Source organism: Gracilinanus agilis, chromosome 1 (assembly GCF_016433145.1).
Source record: "Gracilinanus agilis isolate LMUSP501 chromosome 1, AgileGrace, whole genome shotgun sequence".
NCBI classification, from domain to species: domain Eukaryota; kingdom Metazoa; phylum Chordata; class Mammalia; order Didelphimorphia; family Didelphidae; genus Gracilinanus; species Gracilinanus agilis.
Window position 1 is genome coordinate 378,639,601 of NC_058130.1, and position 16,982 is coordinate 378,656,582.

General features: G+C 39.4%; 1 protein-coding gene across 2 annotated transcripts in view; it reads left to right on the top strand.

The window, feature by feature from the left end:
• Window positions 1–16,982, top strand: part of DAB2 (DAB adaptor protein 2) — a 70,504-nt gene that overhangs the window by 50,199 nt on the left and 3,323 nt on the right. Inside the window, exons 10-14 of one of the 2 annotated variants that reach the window (XM_044664173.1) lie at window positions 5,119–5,775; window positions 6,794–6,956; window positions 12,377–13,003; window positions 14,110–14,222; window positions 15,030–15,100. In XM_044664173.1, coding sequence (XP_044520108.1) covers window positions 5,119–5,775; window positions 6,794–6,956; window positions 12,377–13,003; window positions 14,110–14,222; window positions 15,030–15,095 — 1,626 coding nt within the window. In that variant the 3' untranslated portion in view covers window positions 15,096–15,100. The remainder of the gene's footprint in view (window positions 1–5,118; window positions 5,776–6,793; window positions 6,957–12,376; window positions 13,004–14,109; window positions 14,223–15,029; window positions 15,101–16,982) is intronic. The other variant, XM_044664180.1, reaches the window with a different exon arrangement.

A 16,982-nucleotide genomic window follows, 5' to 3' on the forward strand; every position in this document is an offset into this window, starting at 1 on the left:
AAAAAGTGGGGAGTGGGGGAAGAGGTCTTTTATTAAAAGAGAAAGATGGTATAGACCAGTGGTTCCCAAACTTTTTTGGCCTACTGCCCCCTTTCCAGAAAAAATATTACTTAGCCCCCTGGAAATTTTTTTTTTTAAATTCACCGCCTCCCTGGATTGCTGCAGCACCCACCAGGGGGCGGTAGCGCCCACTTTGGGAATCACTGGTATAGACTGTTTCATGTAGCTGATAATACAGTTATTTCCTGTAACAGAGGTAGTCAAAGTACCTACAATTGATAGATCGGGAAACTGAGTCTCAGATTAACTTGCCTAAATTCATACAGCTAATGGTATTCCTGCCCTGTTGAATAGAAGTTAATGTTCTTCGAACTATTCCACATTGACTCTCTTTTGAAATGGTATCACATTGAATAGCACCGTAAGACTTAACAATATAAGAGATAAGAAGCAACGTGGCATGTTGGAGAGAGAACTGGCTTTGAATCCTACCTCTGACACATAAAGGCTATGTGACCCTAAGCAAGGCACTTCACCTCCATATTCTGGGCCTCTTCTGGAAGATTACAAATGATAAAGATTTGCTTTTGTAGAAGACATTTTCTTATCCAGGAGTTCTGCTATGCTGATTAATACATGTGTTCAGTGCCTAGAGGATATTAATAGATGTTATAACTTTTGCTTCTAGATAACTACTTTCAATTTCTATTTCTTATCTCTCACATTCTGGGTATTTTAAACAACTGAACACCTATGATGTACAAAGAATTATACTAAAAATTTATCTCACAGTTTTTTTAGTATTTTAGTTTTCATATCTCCTGAAATATTAGTTTATATTTAGTAGACTGCTTTGTACATCATAGGTGTTCAGTTGTTTAAAATATCCGATATATTGGCATAGGTGGACTATAGGCTCCTATCAAGGGTGAACTTGACCATGAGGGGACCTCATAGACTAAAGCAGAAACCCAAAATGAAAATCAGAGAGAGGCTAATTGGCAGACAACTTGGGCAAGAGTCAAAAAGAAGAATCCAGGAGTTATAGACTGAACTAAATTTAAACCAACTGCTTAATAAGGAAGTTGGGTGTCTGCCTTCAAAAACAAAAACACTGAAAACACCTGGCCAATGATAGCAGGCAATTAGACTAGAAGAGCAGGGTAACTCTCCAGTGTTACGCTTTACTTCAATTTTTGTGAAGATCTGACAGTTTTATCATGCTGTTTATGTGGTCCAGGAGAAAGCAAGAAGCTGGGAAGATTCAAAACTTGAAACAAAAAAATAATAATGGCTTAATCCCAGCTTGGAAAGAGGGCTTGAATGAAGTACCCCAGAAATCTCTAGGTGGCCCCAGATTAGTATAAACAGTGATTTCTCCAAAGTAGATGGATCATTGGAATTCACACTGCATATTTTCAAAGGGCTGAAACCAGTTGTTTTACATAATTATAACTTCAAATAATGCAAATTAGAATATATAGGACCACTTAGGGAAGAATGTATTATTCATACTAATTTGGACCTTGCTGTAGTACTGCTTCTTTTGATGACTTTAAATAAAGGAAAGGCATATTTTCTCCATGTTTAAACTCAGCTTCAATTAGCAGAATAAATGACAGAATTTAATTTGGGGGGGGGGGGAGGGAGGATTAATAGCTAGGGAAGAAGATTTAAGAGACTATTGGGGGGAGGAGAAGGTAAGCATTTATGTAGTACCTACTTTGAACTAGGCACTGTGCTAAGATAATTTCATACATTATCTCATTTGATCTTCACAATAACCCTGTGACATGTGATATTATTATTCCCATTTTATAGTGGGGGAAACTAAGGCAAACAGGCCCAGGGTCACAGAGCTAGTGTCTGAGGCTACTTGACTCCACACCCAGTACCCTATCTACTGTGCCATCTACCTAGTTGCCTCAGTTTGGTGATCACAAAAGGGAACTGAAGATTGTGTTCCTAGCCTGGGTTGACCAGAAAACTAACAATGAAGTTGAGAATGTGTGTGTGTGTGTGTGTGTGTGTGTGTGTGTGTGTGTGAGAGAGAGAGAGAGAGAGAGAGAGAGAGAGAGAGAGATTATTAGAAGAGGAGGAAATAAGAGAAAGATGAAAGGTATTATGAGATATTGCAAGATTATCCAAAGAGTAAAGTGTCACAGGAAACCAAGGAGGAGAGTTTCCAGAGAGAGGTAATTAATAAAGAATAAAGCAAAGGGTTTGAAGATGATGAGGATTAAGATCATTGGATTTGAAGATTGAATGAGATCTCGAAGTTCTCTTCAAACTCTGAAATCTCTTATCTACTGTATCTACAAATGTGATGTTCCCAAAAGTTCAAGGAAAAAATCTGGTAGAATTATATGACCGTGAAAATCAGTCTAGAAATAGATGATTGTAGATCAGAGTTGACTCCATTTTGGTCCTTCTCAGAACATACTAGGTTACTTAATCTAAATTTGGATAATGTGGAAAGACTGCTACCACCTTTGGACTTATAAAGATCTAAATTCAAATCCCACTTTATTATCTGTGACGTTAGAAAAATCATTTTACTGATCTGGTTCTGTTTTCTATAAAATGAGGTGGTAATTTGATTAGAGGGCCTTTGACCTCCTTTCCAGGTCCAGATCTTGGAAACTTTATGAATAGTTCTAGCTTTTCTTGCTCATATTCATTAATACTAGGCATTTTATACTCCCAGTTCTTTTCAGGGGAGGACAAGATTATGTGTCATATAATCCAGATCATAAAACCTATTATTAAAACCTAAGCAGGTCATCCTTTTTTTTTTTTTTTCAGATTATGCTACAATGACTTTTTCCTTGCTCTGCCATATATAATCTGAGATAACTTCTAGTACAGTTGACTTGGCAAGTCAATACTTGATTTCAATTAAAACTTTTTTTCATGGAAAGTTGATTGGGCATTTTATTTCTTCTACCTCACCTCATCATATCTAATCATGTGCAGTATATATCTCTTATTCCAAGAACAATGTCATTGAGCAGTTTGACCCTCATTTATATTTATTGCCATAAAGTGCTAATTTCAAATGTGGTAGAATATACTAGTCTACATAAATTCAGATTAAAACTATGCTCTTATTCTACTTAGGGCCCTTGTGAAAAGGTATCTATAAAAAGGGGTAGGGCAGCTGGGTAGCTCAGTGGAGTGAGAGTCAGGCCTAGAGAAGGAGGTCCTAGGTTCAAACCTGGCCTCAGCCACTTCCCAGCTGTGTGACCCTGGGCAAGTCACTTGACCCCCATTGCTCACCCTTACCAATCTTCCACCTATGAGACAATACACCGAAGTACAAGGGTTTAAAAAAAAAAAGGAAAAAAAAAGGGGTATACAGGTAATAAGCATTAAAGATGGGATTTGAACCTAGTTCTTCATACTCCAGAACATATTCCAAAAACAGCAATCTTCCCACAGTACCAAAATGTAAGGGTACAAGAAAGACTACAAGTGTTAAGAGACCTATAGAGAGAGAACCATACAAGATTGCTAAGAAATAGGGAGTTAGAGTAAGGATATTTTTTCCCACCGTGTACGTATGCATGTATATGTGTGTGAAAAACTGTAGTTTTTCTTCCCTATACTCCCCCGCCCTTAAATATCTGTGCCCCATCATATGCTTCTAAAGTATTTGAAAAGAACAATCCCATCAATATTGAATATCTAGCTAAGCTAAACATGAGCTGTTTTTTGTTAGAGGGGTTGCCACTTGAAATAGCAAAGAAGCTTCTACGGTGATTCTGGGCATCTCATATATGAGTCCTACCCCTTTACCTCCCCCCACCCCCACCCTACCCCTACCCATCCCCTTAGACTTGTTGGGACTAAGTATTCTTTTCTTTTTTAAACCTTTACCTTCCATCTTAGAACCAATACTGTGCATTGATTCTGAGGCAGAAGAGCAGTAAGGGCAAGCCAATGGGTATTAAGTGACTTGCCCAGGGTCACACAGGTAGGAAATGCTTGAGACCTGATTTGAAGCCAGAACTTCTTGTCTCCAGACCTGGTTCTCTATTCACTGAGCCACCTAGCTGCCCCAAATTGATTGTGTATTTTTGATTGTGACCTAGCCGCCTTCCTGTCAGGCTTCTTACCCTTTCTCTCTATCCAGAGCTTTCTTTAATAACAGCTTCTCAATGCAGAGAAAAGTAGGAGAGGACTAGGTAAATTAAGGGTGCTGTAAGGGTGCTTGCTGCTAGAGAGGGCAAAAAGGTAGAGCAAAAAACCTAGGCAATATGAAGAATTTATCTTATGCACTGCCTGACTTGTCCTATGTACATCAGACAATCCGAAGACCTAAGATCTTGCACAACTCACCAAGAAATATTGAATTCTTGCAGCAAACTCTCATGGGATATCCCATGGGATAGTAGTTATGGTTCCCTATAGTTCTGTGTTAGGATTGTTTAAAAAAATTATTAAAGGATGCCTCATGATATCAGGAAGAGAATATTATGCTAGGCATGAGAGAGCCTCGAATCCTAGTCTGTACTCACATAGCTAATTCATATATAAGACTCTGGAAAGGCAAGTTATTTGATTCCTGAGCCTGATTTTTGAATTGGAAAGGATTTTGGATATACATTTCAGGATCCCTTGAAAGAGATTTCGTCACTTTAAATTTTGGATCTGTCTCTAAAGTCTTAATGCATTTCACAGGAGAGTCAGAGCGCTATGAGTTTGAATCCTACCTGAAACATTTAGTAGCTATATGAGCCTGTCACTTAACCTCTCAACCTAAATGTCTTTATCTACAAAATAGAAAGAATAGCAGCAAGCTCACAGGTTATTGTGAGGATCAAATGAGATATGATATATAAATGGTTTTGCACTTGAGTTATTATTATTAGTTGAATAGAAGCAGTAGCCTTTAGCCAAGAGAATCACAATAAAAAACAACATCTAACTAAAGGTCTGCATTAGCAAAAATGAGAATTGGGTGAAGAAAGGGTGTATGTATTGAGGGTTGGCTGCTGACCTGAGAGGAGAAAAGCTACTCCTTGGAGGTATATCATCAATGATCACCATGATACAGTGCACGTTTACAGCCACAACATTGACTAACACTGTCTCTTTTCTTTCTAAATTTGATAGGAGAGCAAAGATATCCTGTTAGTGGATCTAAACTCTGAAATCGGCACCAATCAGAATTCTCTAAGAGAAAATCCCTTCTTAACCAATGGCATCACTTCCTGCTCGCTTCCTCGACCAAAGCCCCAGACACCTTTCTTGCCTGAAAATGCTTTTTCTGCCAATCTCAACTTCTTTCCCACCCCTAATCCTGACCCTTTCCGCGATGATCCTTTCACACAAGCAGACCAATCGACACCTTCTTCATTTGATTCTCTCAAACCTCCAGATCAGAAGAAAGAGAGTCTGAATAGCTTCTTACCGCTTCCACTGAGTAATGGGTCTCTGAATGGCGATTTTGATTACTTTGGGCAACAGTTTGACCAGATTTCTAATCGAACTGGGAAACAGGAGGCTCAGGCAGGCCAGTGGCCCTTTGCAAGTTTGCAATCCATGCCCACAATAAGAACTCAGAATGGGGTACTTGAAAGAGAACAAAATGGCCTTCTTATCAAATCTTCCCCCAATTTTTTTGTGGGAAGCCCTCCCAAAGGACTGTCACTACCCAACGGAATAAAGCAGGACACAGAAAACTCTGTCCAGTCCTCACCACATGACTCCATAACAATTAACCCACCTCCACAAAGTACCAAACCTGGAAGAGGCAGAAGGACTGCTAAGGTGAATTACCTTCTTCACATATCCATTGGCAGAATGCATGTTCGGTACCAAAGGGTGGTTTAATCCAAACTTTTTTTTACCCCCACTTCTATTTGTAACTCCCAAAATGTGGCTGTAAGATAGAAAGTGGGACCTTTCACATCAGTTCTCCAGGAATATTTCCTTCTAATCATCTGTCATTCTTAAATTTCCCCCTTCCCCTTGAGGCAGAGTTTGTCACCTGCTTTCCACTTGCATGCTTTGTCACTTTATATATTTAACTAAACAAGTTTTCCATTTTAATGCTGCGGGGCTTCTGTATCTCTGGTAAGTCGATCTTTACATATTATGGGGCAAGGGAAAGTTATCCTCAGAAAAGCATTGCCACGGTCCCTTACTTGTTTTTTTGTTTTTTTAAAAACAGATGTTCATTCTAAGATTGCTGTTAGAAATCAATCCATTACTTTCTTAGAGAGTAAATTCATTCTTTACAGATTTGTATGTCTCAAAGTATATTGATCTTCATATCTAACATAAGGGTATTGGAATAGAACTCTTCTTGGTCAATTGTTTCCATCTACACATACTTTTAGGCAGATTATCTAACACACTTGGGGTTTGGGTGGGAGGGAGATGAGGCCATCTCAAGCAGGTATCAGCAAAGTAAAAAAAATAAAAAACAAAGCCCAACTGACTATGAGTTAGACCTTAGGTATAGTTCTGATTCCGTCATTAAACTCAGCCTGTTTGCTCATCTGTAAGATGAGAGGATTGGATAAGCTTCCTGCTTTGATGTTCCAAGACTTGGTTTTCTCACCTGATCTCTCTCTAAAACTTACCTGGGAGAAAACTGACAAAGGTCCCAACTGTTCTCATACTGCTTAAAAAGACTTTTGGGTTTCAGGAAATTCATTCTCTCTTTTCTGAAACATGAAGAGAACAGTTATGGTTATTTGCAATTCTCAAACTAATTTTTTCTGTCTTTTTTCCCCCTCCCTGTCTTTTCTCCTCTTCTTTCTTCTCTTCCTACTGCCACCAGTGCTCAATGAATGACATATTTGGGTCAGATATTTTTGCTGCTCCTACCACAGAATCCCCAAATCAGACTTCACCAACAGGCCAACCTACAGTTTTGCAGAACAATCCCATGGACCTCTTCAACACTAATGTTCCTTCCTCAGGGGGTTCCCTGGCTGGTCTAGGTAAGTTCAGCAATTTTCTGCCCCTTTTTAATTCAAGTCTTCTAGTTAGTGAGAGCTCTAAAAAGCTAGAAGTGGTTCTAACATTCTCAACTTGAATTTTAAAAGTATCAAGGAAAGAAAGGCAGGGTGAGGGAAAAGGTGGCTTCCCTTTCAAATAAGCATGACCTGTGTAAGTGTCTACATGTGGATTAAGATTTGGAACATGGACAGCTAGGTAGTGCAGTGTACAGAGTGCTAGGCCTGGAGTCAAGAAGACTTATCTTTCTGAGTTCAACTATTAGTAGCTGTGTGACCCTGGGCAAATCATTTAACCTGTTTGCCTCAGTTCTTCATCTGTAAAATGAGCTGGAAAAGGAAATGATAAACCACTCTAGTATCTTTACCAAGAAAACCCCAAATGAGGTCACGAAGAGTCAGACATGAGTGAAAATGACTAAACAACAACAAAAATCCAGAATATATTCGCACCGATCTGTTGCAGAAAAATGAAATGCTACCCATTTGGATGATTCCTTTAGGATTGTTATCATCATCACCATTATTAGATTAGAGCTGTGATTTCATCAACATGGAGCCTCCCATTGTGGAAACACCCTTTACCAATGCATATTGGCATCTGCTTTGGAATTTATAATCTAAAAGAATTTTCCAGGGCACTGAATTAGAATGACTTGGCTTAGCAATCTTTACAATCAGCTTGTAGCAAAGGTGAGATTTGAACTCAGATTTTCTTGCCTCTATTTCTGTATGTATATGATAAGCCATGGAGCCTGAAACCTTAAGCCTTAAGCCAATTCAATTAAGATATAACCGAATGATGAGATATTTTCCTAAAGGAGCTAATAGGTAGCTTTTAAAATTTCTGTTTTATACAGAAGTTCCAGAGAGCACCTGGTCCTTGGCGGTGGGAAAGGGTTGAAAAATAGTCATTGTGATCCCGAGTTGGGGAAAAGCAAGATCCTTCAGAAGGAAGGGTGGGCACCAAAGAACATCCCTCCTCCTTCACAATTTGACCTTGGGCTGGCTGACCAGCAAGGCCACTCTGAACAGCTTCCCATTATTTTCAGACTTGTTACCAACTTAAATCCTTTTAACAAATGTCCACCATTGGGGGAGAGGGAGGGACTGGTTTTTCCTGTTTGACAAGTCCACATGCTCCCACCACTTAGGAGTGGGAAGGTTCCAGGTACCTTTCTTCTCTCTCTTGTAGAACTTAAACTAGAAAAGTTGGATTTCTGTGGTTCTGACAGTGACTCAATAGGAAAACGTTTAGACACTGTCATGCTAAATCTGTTGAGTCATGTCTGTGGTGGGGCCGGAGGTTGTTGACCAGCTGCTGAATGGCTAAAGATTCTTCTTTGTGCACATTCCCTAACTTGTTCTGATTCTTCTTGAAAGAAAATGTGCAAATAACTCTTCCTAATCATTCTGTGATCTTTCTACAGCTTTATTGTTCTACTTTCCTCCCCTGAAATGGCTCTAGAAGACATTGCCAGCCCCTTTGCAGCAAGGAGTAGAATTGCCTGCATGTAGTGACTGTAATTAAATCACATCAGAGAGCTTGTCCTCTAATATCTATGTCTTCAAGAATTCTTATAGCCAATAGTTTACTAGTTAGCCTAAAAATACAGCTGGACCCTAAAGCCATTCATTTATTCAAATGAAGTGAAGCTTTTTGGCAAGGTGCCTCTGTTAGGCCTCGGGGAGCACAACAGCAGAATACTGATGATTCTGCAGAGTTTGGCCACTGCTGTAAAACGAGCTCTACAGTATAGGCCCTGTCCACTAGCCGTGAGCGTCCGCCAAGCCACAGAAGGTGGTAGGTCTGGCTTCCGCCCCCCAGCTGGGCATCCTGTGGTGAGCTGGTGGGGGTAGAATCTTCAGAATTCTGATTCGACACACAGGAGACCGGGACACTGACCTCATATACACCTCCTTCTCTTCCCCTCTCCTCCTCTGCCCCCCATAGCCATGCACACACATACATGTGCCCCCAAATACACCCCTTGTCAGCAATGGCTGGAGAGAACCTAGAGGAATCAATTTCTGTTGTTGCATTTGAAAGAATTGTATGATGATTATGTAGAGACAAACAAGAATGAGAGCCACTGAATTGGTAGAGATTGAAGCTAAACAAGCACTTGTCCTTGAAGAAAAAAATCCTAAAACTGATGGAAAGTTGAAAGTGAGAATAAGGGAAAGAGCATCAAGGACAGTGAAAATGAGGACTACGGTGTCAAGAAAAATAATTTGTTATTTTATTTATATTTATGTTTTTTATTTATTTTTAAAATGTGTGTGTGTGTGTGTGTGTGTGTGTGTGTGTGTGTGTGTGTGTGTACCTAGAAAACGCTGTGGTGAGGAAAAGGAAGGAAGGCTGAAGGCTGACATAATTTTCATTCTTGCTTCCTCCTTGCTCCTTAACCTTCCTGACCAAAGCTGAAAATTTTACTCCTACAGAATAAGAGTAGATAATATAAGACTGGAAAGTTGGTGAAATGTTCTGATCTCTCTTTTTGCTATTCTACAGCTGGTAAAAAGAAAATCAAAGTAATAAACAGTGAGTGAGATAAGTCAGCTCAGCAAAGTGGGTCATTCTACCATCTTTGAGTCAATCCAGTTTTTTTATTTGGGCGGAGAAAAGAGTACGTAAAATTAATATTTTAGACAATCCTAGATTTGGAACTGGGAGAACTCTGAGATCAATTCCAACTCCTTTATTTTACAGATGAAGAAAATTCCCCATTACTTCCCCATTACTGAGGTGGGGTTGGAACCTAGGTCTTCTTGATTCTAAATATAACACTCTTCTGTTTCTCATGTCAAAGGATTAACTCTTCTCTTAAGGAATGGGAGAGCCACTGGCTAAGTAGACCAGTTGTTTTTCTTCTGTGTTTCTGCTCCCACAGTTCTTCCTCTGGATGTAGATAGTGTTCTTTTCCATCCCTCAGAAAGTCCCTCAGAATTGCCCTGGATCATTACATTGCTGCTAGTAGAGAAGTCCATTACAGTTGATTGTGCCACAGTGTATCCGTTAGAGCCCATCAATCTCAACTAGAATTAGCAAACATTCTATAATAGCAGACTTATCTGGACATACCAAGGTTAAATCCCTACGAAGTGAAAAAATCTTCATTTTCCTCCTTGCCCATCCTCTGATTTTCCCATTACCCCTACTTTACTAAGTAAATTAGTCAGGAAATATAGTTGGAAAAATTTGTTAGAATATAGCTCAAGATGGGTTTTAAGTTGGTGCCTAAGAAGGCAACATAGTGAGAGAAATAGAGAAAAATAATATGGAGACAAATGTAGGTTCCGATCTCATTGGCTATCTGTACCTCAGTTTCCTCCTCTGAAAAGAGTTTAGATGAAATCTTTAGGGATCCTGCCAGCTCAAACATTCTCATTTGGGGGCTCTTGGGAAGCAGGTGCAATGAGGTAAAAACTAGCCAATATTTTGTATAGAATAAAGTTCTGTTTTATTTTTAAAATGTAAAACCTATTCTGGGGGCATCTGGGTAGCTCAGTGGATTGAGAGCCAGGCCTAGAGTCCTAAGTTCAAATCTGGCCTCGGACACTTCCCAGCTGTGTGATCCTGGGCAAGTCACTTGACCCCCATTGCCTACCCTTACTACTCTTCTGCCTTGGAGCCAATACACAGTATTGATTCCAAGACGGAAGGTAAGGGTTTAAAAAAAAAATAAAATAAAAAATAAAACCTATTCTTGGCTCATGGGCTAAACAAAAACAGGCAGCAGGTTGGATTTGGCTATAGTTGCAAACCCCTGTTCTAGATCATGGTAATTATTTAAAACATCAGAGCTAATTAAGACTATCTTTATGTCTTTGTGTGTGTGTGTGTGTGTGTGTGTGTGTGTAAGAACAAGCTTCAAATGGCTTAGGGCCTAGTATTATACTGCTGCTAATAATGAATATAATTTTTTAAGTACTTTCAAAGATCACAAAGTATGGCGAGGTCCTAAAGAGATTTTTATTGTTATTCTTTATTTTTAATATATCTTTCATCAGATATGGAAATAGCATTAGCAAGGTCTGTTGTCCTATTCTGGTAGGGGTGTGGGATGTGGGGAAAGGGCTAGGAAACTGAAGAACTAAGTGTCAGATAAGTTCAAGGCAGGTAGAGTTTTTAAAATTAGGACATCTACTACTTGTTTTCTTTTTAACGTGTGTGGAGATGAATTGTAGGCACTTTGCTTAGTAGTGGCTAAGAAAGTGCCCTAGGTTTTTAGTGTCCCAAGGGAGGAGATGAAAGAATAAATGCCTGAAGCACTAAATTAAACTGATGGGGGCACAAAAGTTTGGCACAATTGGAGAAATTCTGATTCTAATGAAAAACTTATAGAATATCACACGAGATAAACATATGCTTGAGAGCTTGGACATAAAGATTGCATTGAGGTTTGAGGAGGTTACTTTATAAGTACCTTTAATACTTGCTTCTGCCTTCTGATTAGAGGGCTGGAGAGCAGAGGAAAAAGTTCATTATGTCCGTGCCCCACAGATAGACTTATCCATCCTCGTGGAAGTTGCTTCAGCTTTGGCCTTCAGACCTCATCAGTACTCCCAGTTGCTTCTGCTTCTTTGATTGGGGTATAGAGCATAGAGGAGAAAAGGCTCCTCCCCACAGCATCCCTTTAAAGAGGTCCCAGAAGCCCAGCCATCTCTTCATTTCCCACCATTTTCATTAGTTCATTTTGGGTACTCTCCATCCCCCAATGGCTTTTCAGCTTCCTTTTGTCTGCGGTTGTCCCCCGTTAAGTTGTAAACTCCTTGAGAGCAGAGACTGATTTTCTTACTATCTATATCCCCAGCACTTAGTACAATGCTTAGCATATAGTAGATATTTAGTAAATGTTTATCATATCATATTTTATCTCCGATTCCTGACCAGGTTTAGGCTGGGTGACACAATGCAGAAAATGATTTAAAGTAGTCATTGCAGGATAAACTAATCTCTGTGAACCTTTCACTACCTTCAACAAGGCTTTCATCTCAGTCACAAATAAATTTTTTAGATCTCCTCTTTATCAACATAACTCCAACCCTAAACTCAATGCATTATAATTGGCAGAAACTATGAAGTGGCCCCCATGGGATGTGGATATAATTAGTTTTTATGGAAATAAACTATCATACATGCGAGTGAAGTCCTAAACACAACAGGATATTAAAATGTGAAATCATATGATCAGAGCACTCTTGAATTACCTTAAAATTTACACCATTTAGTGTGGTGACCAGCATGACTTTGTATATGAGCATTGTTAAATTATAACATTTCCTCTTGTGTTCAGATGCTTTAAGGAAACTACCCTAGGACACTAGTTGATGATTTCCTTCTTCTATCTTTGATATTTTTTGCTTGGTGAAATTTAGTATTTTTCTTCTTTATTCCTTAGGTGGCTTACCAGCAACTACGCCTCAGACAGGACCATGGAACCCGCCATCATTAGTTTTCAACCAGTCCACCTCAGTGCTCCCTGGACCCATGATGAATACTCAGCCTTCAGGATTCAGTCAGCCTCTTGCCTTTAGTCCAAACCCACCCGTCTCAGGCTGGGATCAGCCAACATCTTTTGGAGCCCCACTGTCATCCTCACCTCCTCCTCTCTGGGGCTCTACCACCAATGTGCCCACTAATACATGGCCATCACAAGCCTCTATGGGGAACCCTTTTCAGAGCAACATATTCCCAACTGCTGCCACATCAGGTCAGCAGTCTTCTGTGCTTATCTCAGGCTCACCACCTCAGCCCCCTCCCAGAACTACCCCACAGAAAGATATCTCTTGTGATGCCTTTACTGCCTTAGACCCACTTGGGGATAAAGAAATCAAGGAGGTGAAAGAAATGTTTAAGGACTTACAGCTGAGGCATCGACCAGCAGTGCCAGCGAGGAAGGGGGAGCAAGCATCCTCTGGGGCCTCAGGAGCCTTCTCCAGTTACTTCACTAGCAAAGTTGGCATTCCACAAGAGAGTGCAGAGCATGATGACTTAGATGCCAATCAGTTGTTGGCCAAGATAAATGGTAAGGTGTTTTCCCCTGACAACCTTGAGGTAATCAGGTCCAGAACAACTCAGTGTTCTTCTTTCTCATTTAATCATTGACCATCGAATAGCTACAGAAGAAAGTATTAACTATTTGTGGCTTGGAGTACATTAATGAATGCAACCGTTATCTTTGAAAAAACCTGGCATGACTGATGTTGCCCTCTAGTGTCAGGTGTCTTAACTTTGATCATACTGGCCTTTGGAAGTACTAGAAACACTGCCATTATTCTCAGAACTGGTAATATCCTGGTAAAACAAATAGTCCCATTTCAATTCTGAATTGATTCTACCTTAAACGACTTTGAAAGAGATCTTTAAAAACCTCCATTTCATAATAATTAGGACTCCCCTCATTTTTATTTCATAGATTGGGGGAGGGGGTTTCAAAGTGGAAGAGGAAGGAATAAGCATTTACTGAGTGCCTACTATATCCCTGCAGGCATTGTCCTAAGCAGGGAAGGAGACCTATTAATTCATGGGTATAGAGAACAGCCAGTGTGGATAAGGAGCTTCTGTCTTAGTAACAACTCTGAGACAGAAGAGGAAGGGGTAGGCAGACAGCATTAAGTGACTTGCCCAGAGTCACACAGCTAGGAAGTATCTTAAGCCAGATTCAAATCCAGGTCTTCCTGATTCTAGGCCTGATGATCTCTGCACTGTACCACCTAGCTGCTTCTGTAACATAGTCTTCATCATTTAACATAGCCTCATCTCTGAGAGATTTAAATAAATTGCCAGTCAGCCAATAGGTGCCAGAGGCAGACCTTGAGCCCATGTTTTTTTTAATATTTTCCTAAATGCAAGGCTGGCCTTCTATATACTATATTGCACTTTGATTCTTTAACCCCACCCCCTCACAATACTAAGAAAAAGTATATGAAGTCTTCTATCAAATCAAATAAGCTTAATAATTATAAAATGATTAGCATAGTGTCTGGAACATAATTGACATTTAATAAATTATTTGTTCTCCTTTATCGCATTGAGGCAAATATTGTCAGGGGGCTATTTAGACATGAAGCCAGTCTACTAAGTAATATGTTTTGGAATTTTTTTTTAATTTTATTTTTTTATTTTTTAAAGAAGCACCAAAGCCATCTCCCAGGCAAAGCACCCCAGTAGCTTCCAAGCCAGTGGAAAGTTCATTTGAGAACCTTTTTGCAATAGATCCTTTCCGTTCTCCATCACAAGCACCCGTAAGTATTATTACTGGAGAGAATCTGCATAATTTGACAAATTATTATTCCAAGTTACTAATGTTCATGCTCTATAAAAATGATGGGATCAGATTATTCCATTTTAATTGTTAATTTCCCTTTTAATTCTTACTTCATTAAGTAATATTTCTGTCACACACACACAGATGGAAGATTCAACTTTGAGAGTTATACTCATCTTTGACACATTGATTCCCCTAGAAAAAGATAATACTGTCTTCTCATGGTATCCACATGCCTCCAACCGTTATAGTGAGGGGAGGAGGGGAAATGGCCACCTTAAAGGAAGATGCCTGTCCTTAGAGGCATTTATGTGACTTAAAACCTGATTCTAAATGCTTTGCTAGGAGAAACTCAAAGCTATAATTCTACCTAAAAAGACTTAATCTTTTAATATACTCACCAACAAATCACAGAACTTACACCAAGTACTGTGCTTCAAAAGCAAACTCTTTATTAGAAGCTTGTGTTTTTACTTGGATCTAATTATTCAGCATCACCACTTCTTGTTGTTCATCTCTTGTTTTTGAAGAGGACCAACAACATCATGCATATTGTTGTGACTTGCACATGAAATTGGATTTAAGTGAAGTAGAGTTGTGCAAAGTTGTCGGTCTCACTCTCACACACCCACTGAACTTTGAGCTATAGTCTCACAACTGTTTTTACACACAGCTCTATATTCCCACTGTACTTCTTAAAAAGAATTCTAGAGAGTCTGAACTTTTTTTTCCTTTATGATCGAGACTATTTACAAATTTCCAATTGAATGTTTTATCTCCATAGACTGTGTCTCATCAGCCAACATCTCCTCATCTATATGGGGATCCTTTTGGAAATCGATTTGCATAACTTCTGTAAGTAGAAGGCGGCTCTATCAAGTTAATTGTCTGAAGGGAAATGAAATATAGAATCAGAAGTTAAGTGCCCCTAGCTGGGAGCTGACTTAGACTTGTGTTTCCATTCTTAAAACAGAAACACAATGTTTTGGGGGGAATTTGTAAACCCTTACCTTCAGTCTTAGAATCAATACAATGTATTGGTTCCAAGGCAGAAGAGTGGCAAGGGCTAGGCAATGGGGATTAAGTGATTTTCTCAGGGTCACACAGCTAGGAAGTATCTGAGGCCAGATTTGAACCCAGGACCTCCTGTCTCTAGACCTGAGTCTCAACCCACTGAACCACCACCTACCCACCAACAATAACACAACATTGAGAAAAATAGGCAGACTTTTAAATAATAAGTATCAAAGTTTTCTGGTAGTACACTGAATAATTCAATTTCTTCTGTACATTAAATCTATACTTTCGTTCTTTTGAATATAAGTTCTACATTCTTCATATGTACTAAAATATCAAAATATAGAAGACTTAGGAATGTCTGAAAATTGACACAAGCAAACAGGTTTTCACATTGCTATATGCTCGATGGTATCTTGCCTTATATATAGAAACACTTGCAGTAACTTATAATAAGCCAGTGTCTTCAGGGCCTTGATATTTAAGGAGATATGAGATCTCCTCAGGCAATCATCAATACTAAGTTAGCCAGTGATAATGGTAATGACTACCCCAAACACAGAAGACACAAATAGCGTGGCTTCTGGATCAAAAAACATTTATTATGGGCTAAGCACTGAGAATACAAATTAAGGCACAGAGAAAAGACAGTTCCTCTCTTCAAGAAGCTTAAATTAATTTTTTAAAATTTAAACCCTTACCTTCCATCTTAGAGTCATTGCTAAGTATTAAATCCAAGGCAGAAGAGCCATGAGGGCTAGATAATTGGCATTGACTTGCCCAAGGTCACGTAGCTAGGAAGGGTCTGAGGTCAGATTTGAACCCAGAGCTTCCTTTCTCTAGACCTGACTCTATTCACTGAGCCACCTAGTTGCCCCCAGAAGCTTACATTTTATGCAGTGTATAATGACAAGATGTAAAAGGGAGCTAAAAACCTGGAAGGGAGGGGAACAGCACCTAGTGGCTGCATGATGGCTAAGTATGTTAACAGTCAAGACAGTTCAAGCTCACTCTAAACTGTGGTGACTACTGATTTTTTGTTGTTGTTGTTTTTGGGTGGTAACTTTTGCTGATGGTAGATTAAGCACTTTTTTTTAATGAAATTATATCTTGGTGGTAAAAGTTTATCTTCCAAGGCTTTGTTCCTAGACAAATTGTTGGGCATGTTAAGATGTGTGCTGAAACTTGGTAAAAGCTTAATGTACTATTCCCCCTCCAACTAAGCCTAACTTTGAAATCCTTGGTCTTGAAGGGATGGCCTATAGAAACAGGCATTCTCAGATCTCAATTATAGTGTGTTGGAGGGAAGGAGAACATTTCAATTAAGAAATTATAAAGCACCTACTATGTGGCAGACTCTAGGCTAGATACTGGGAATATAAAGACAAAATACCAAGCCTTCCCTACCCTTAAGAAACATTGTATTGGTAAGAAAACAAATATATAGGGGCAGTTAGGTAAGTGGATAGAATCCCAGGCCTGGAGATGAGAGGTCCTGGATTCAAATATGGCCTTAGACATTTCCTAACTGTGTAATATTGGGCAAGTCACTTAACCCCAATTATCACTCCTCTGCCTTGGAACCAATATTTAGAATTCTAAGAGAAAAAGTAAGAGAAAGAAAAGAAGGAAGGAAAGAAGGAAGGAAGGAAGGAAAGAAGGAAGGAAGGAAGGAAGGAAGGAAGGAAGGAAGGAAGGAAGGAAGGAAGGAAGGAAGGAA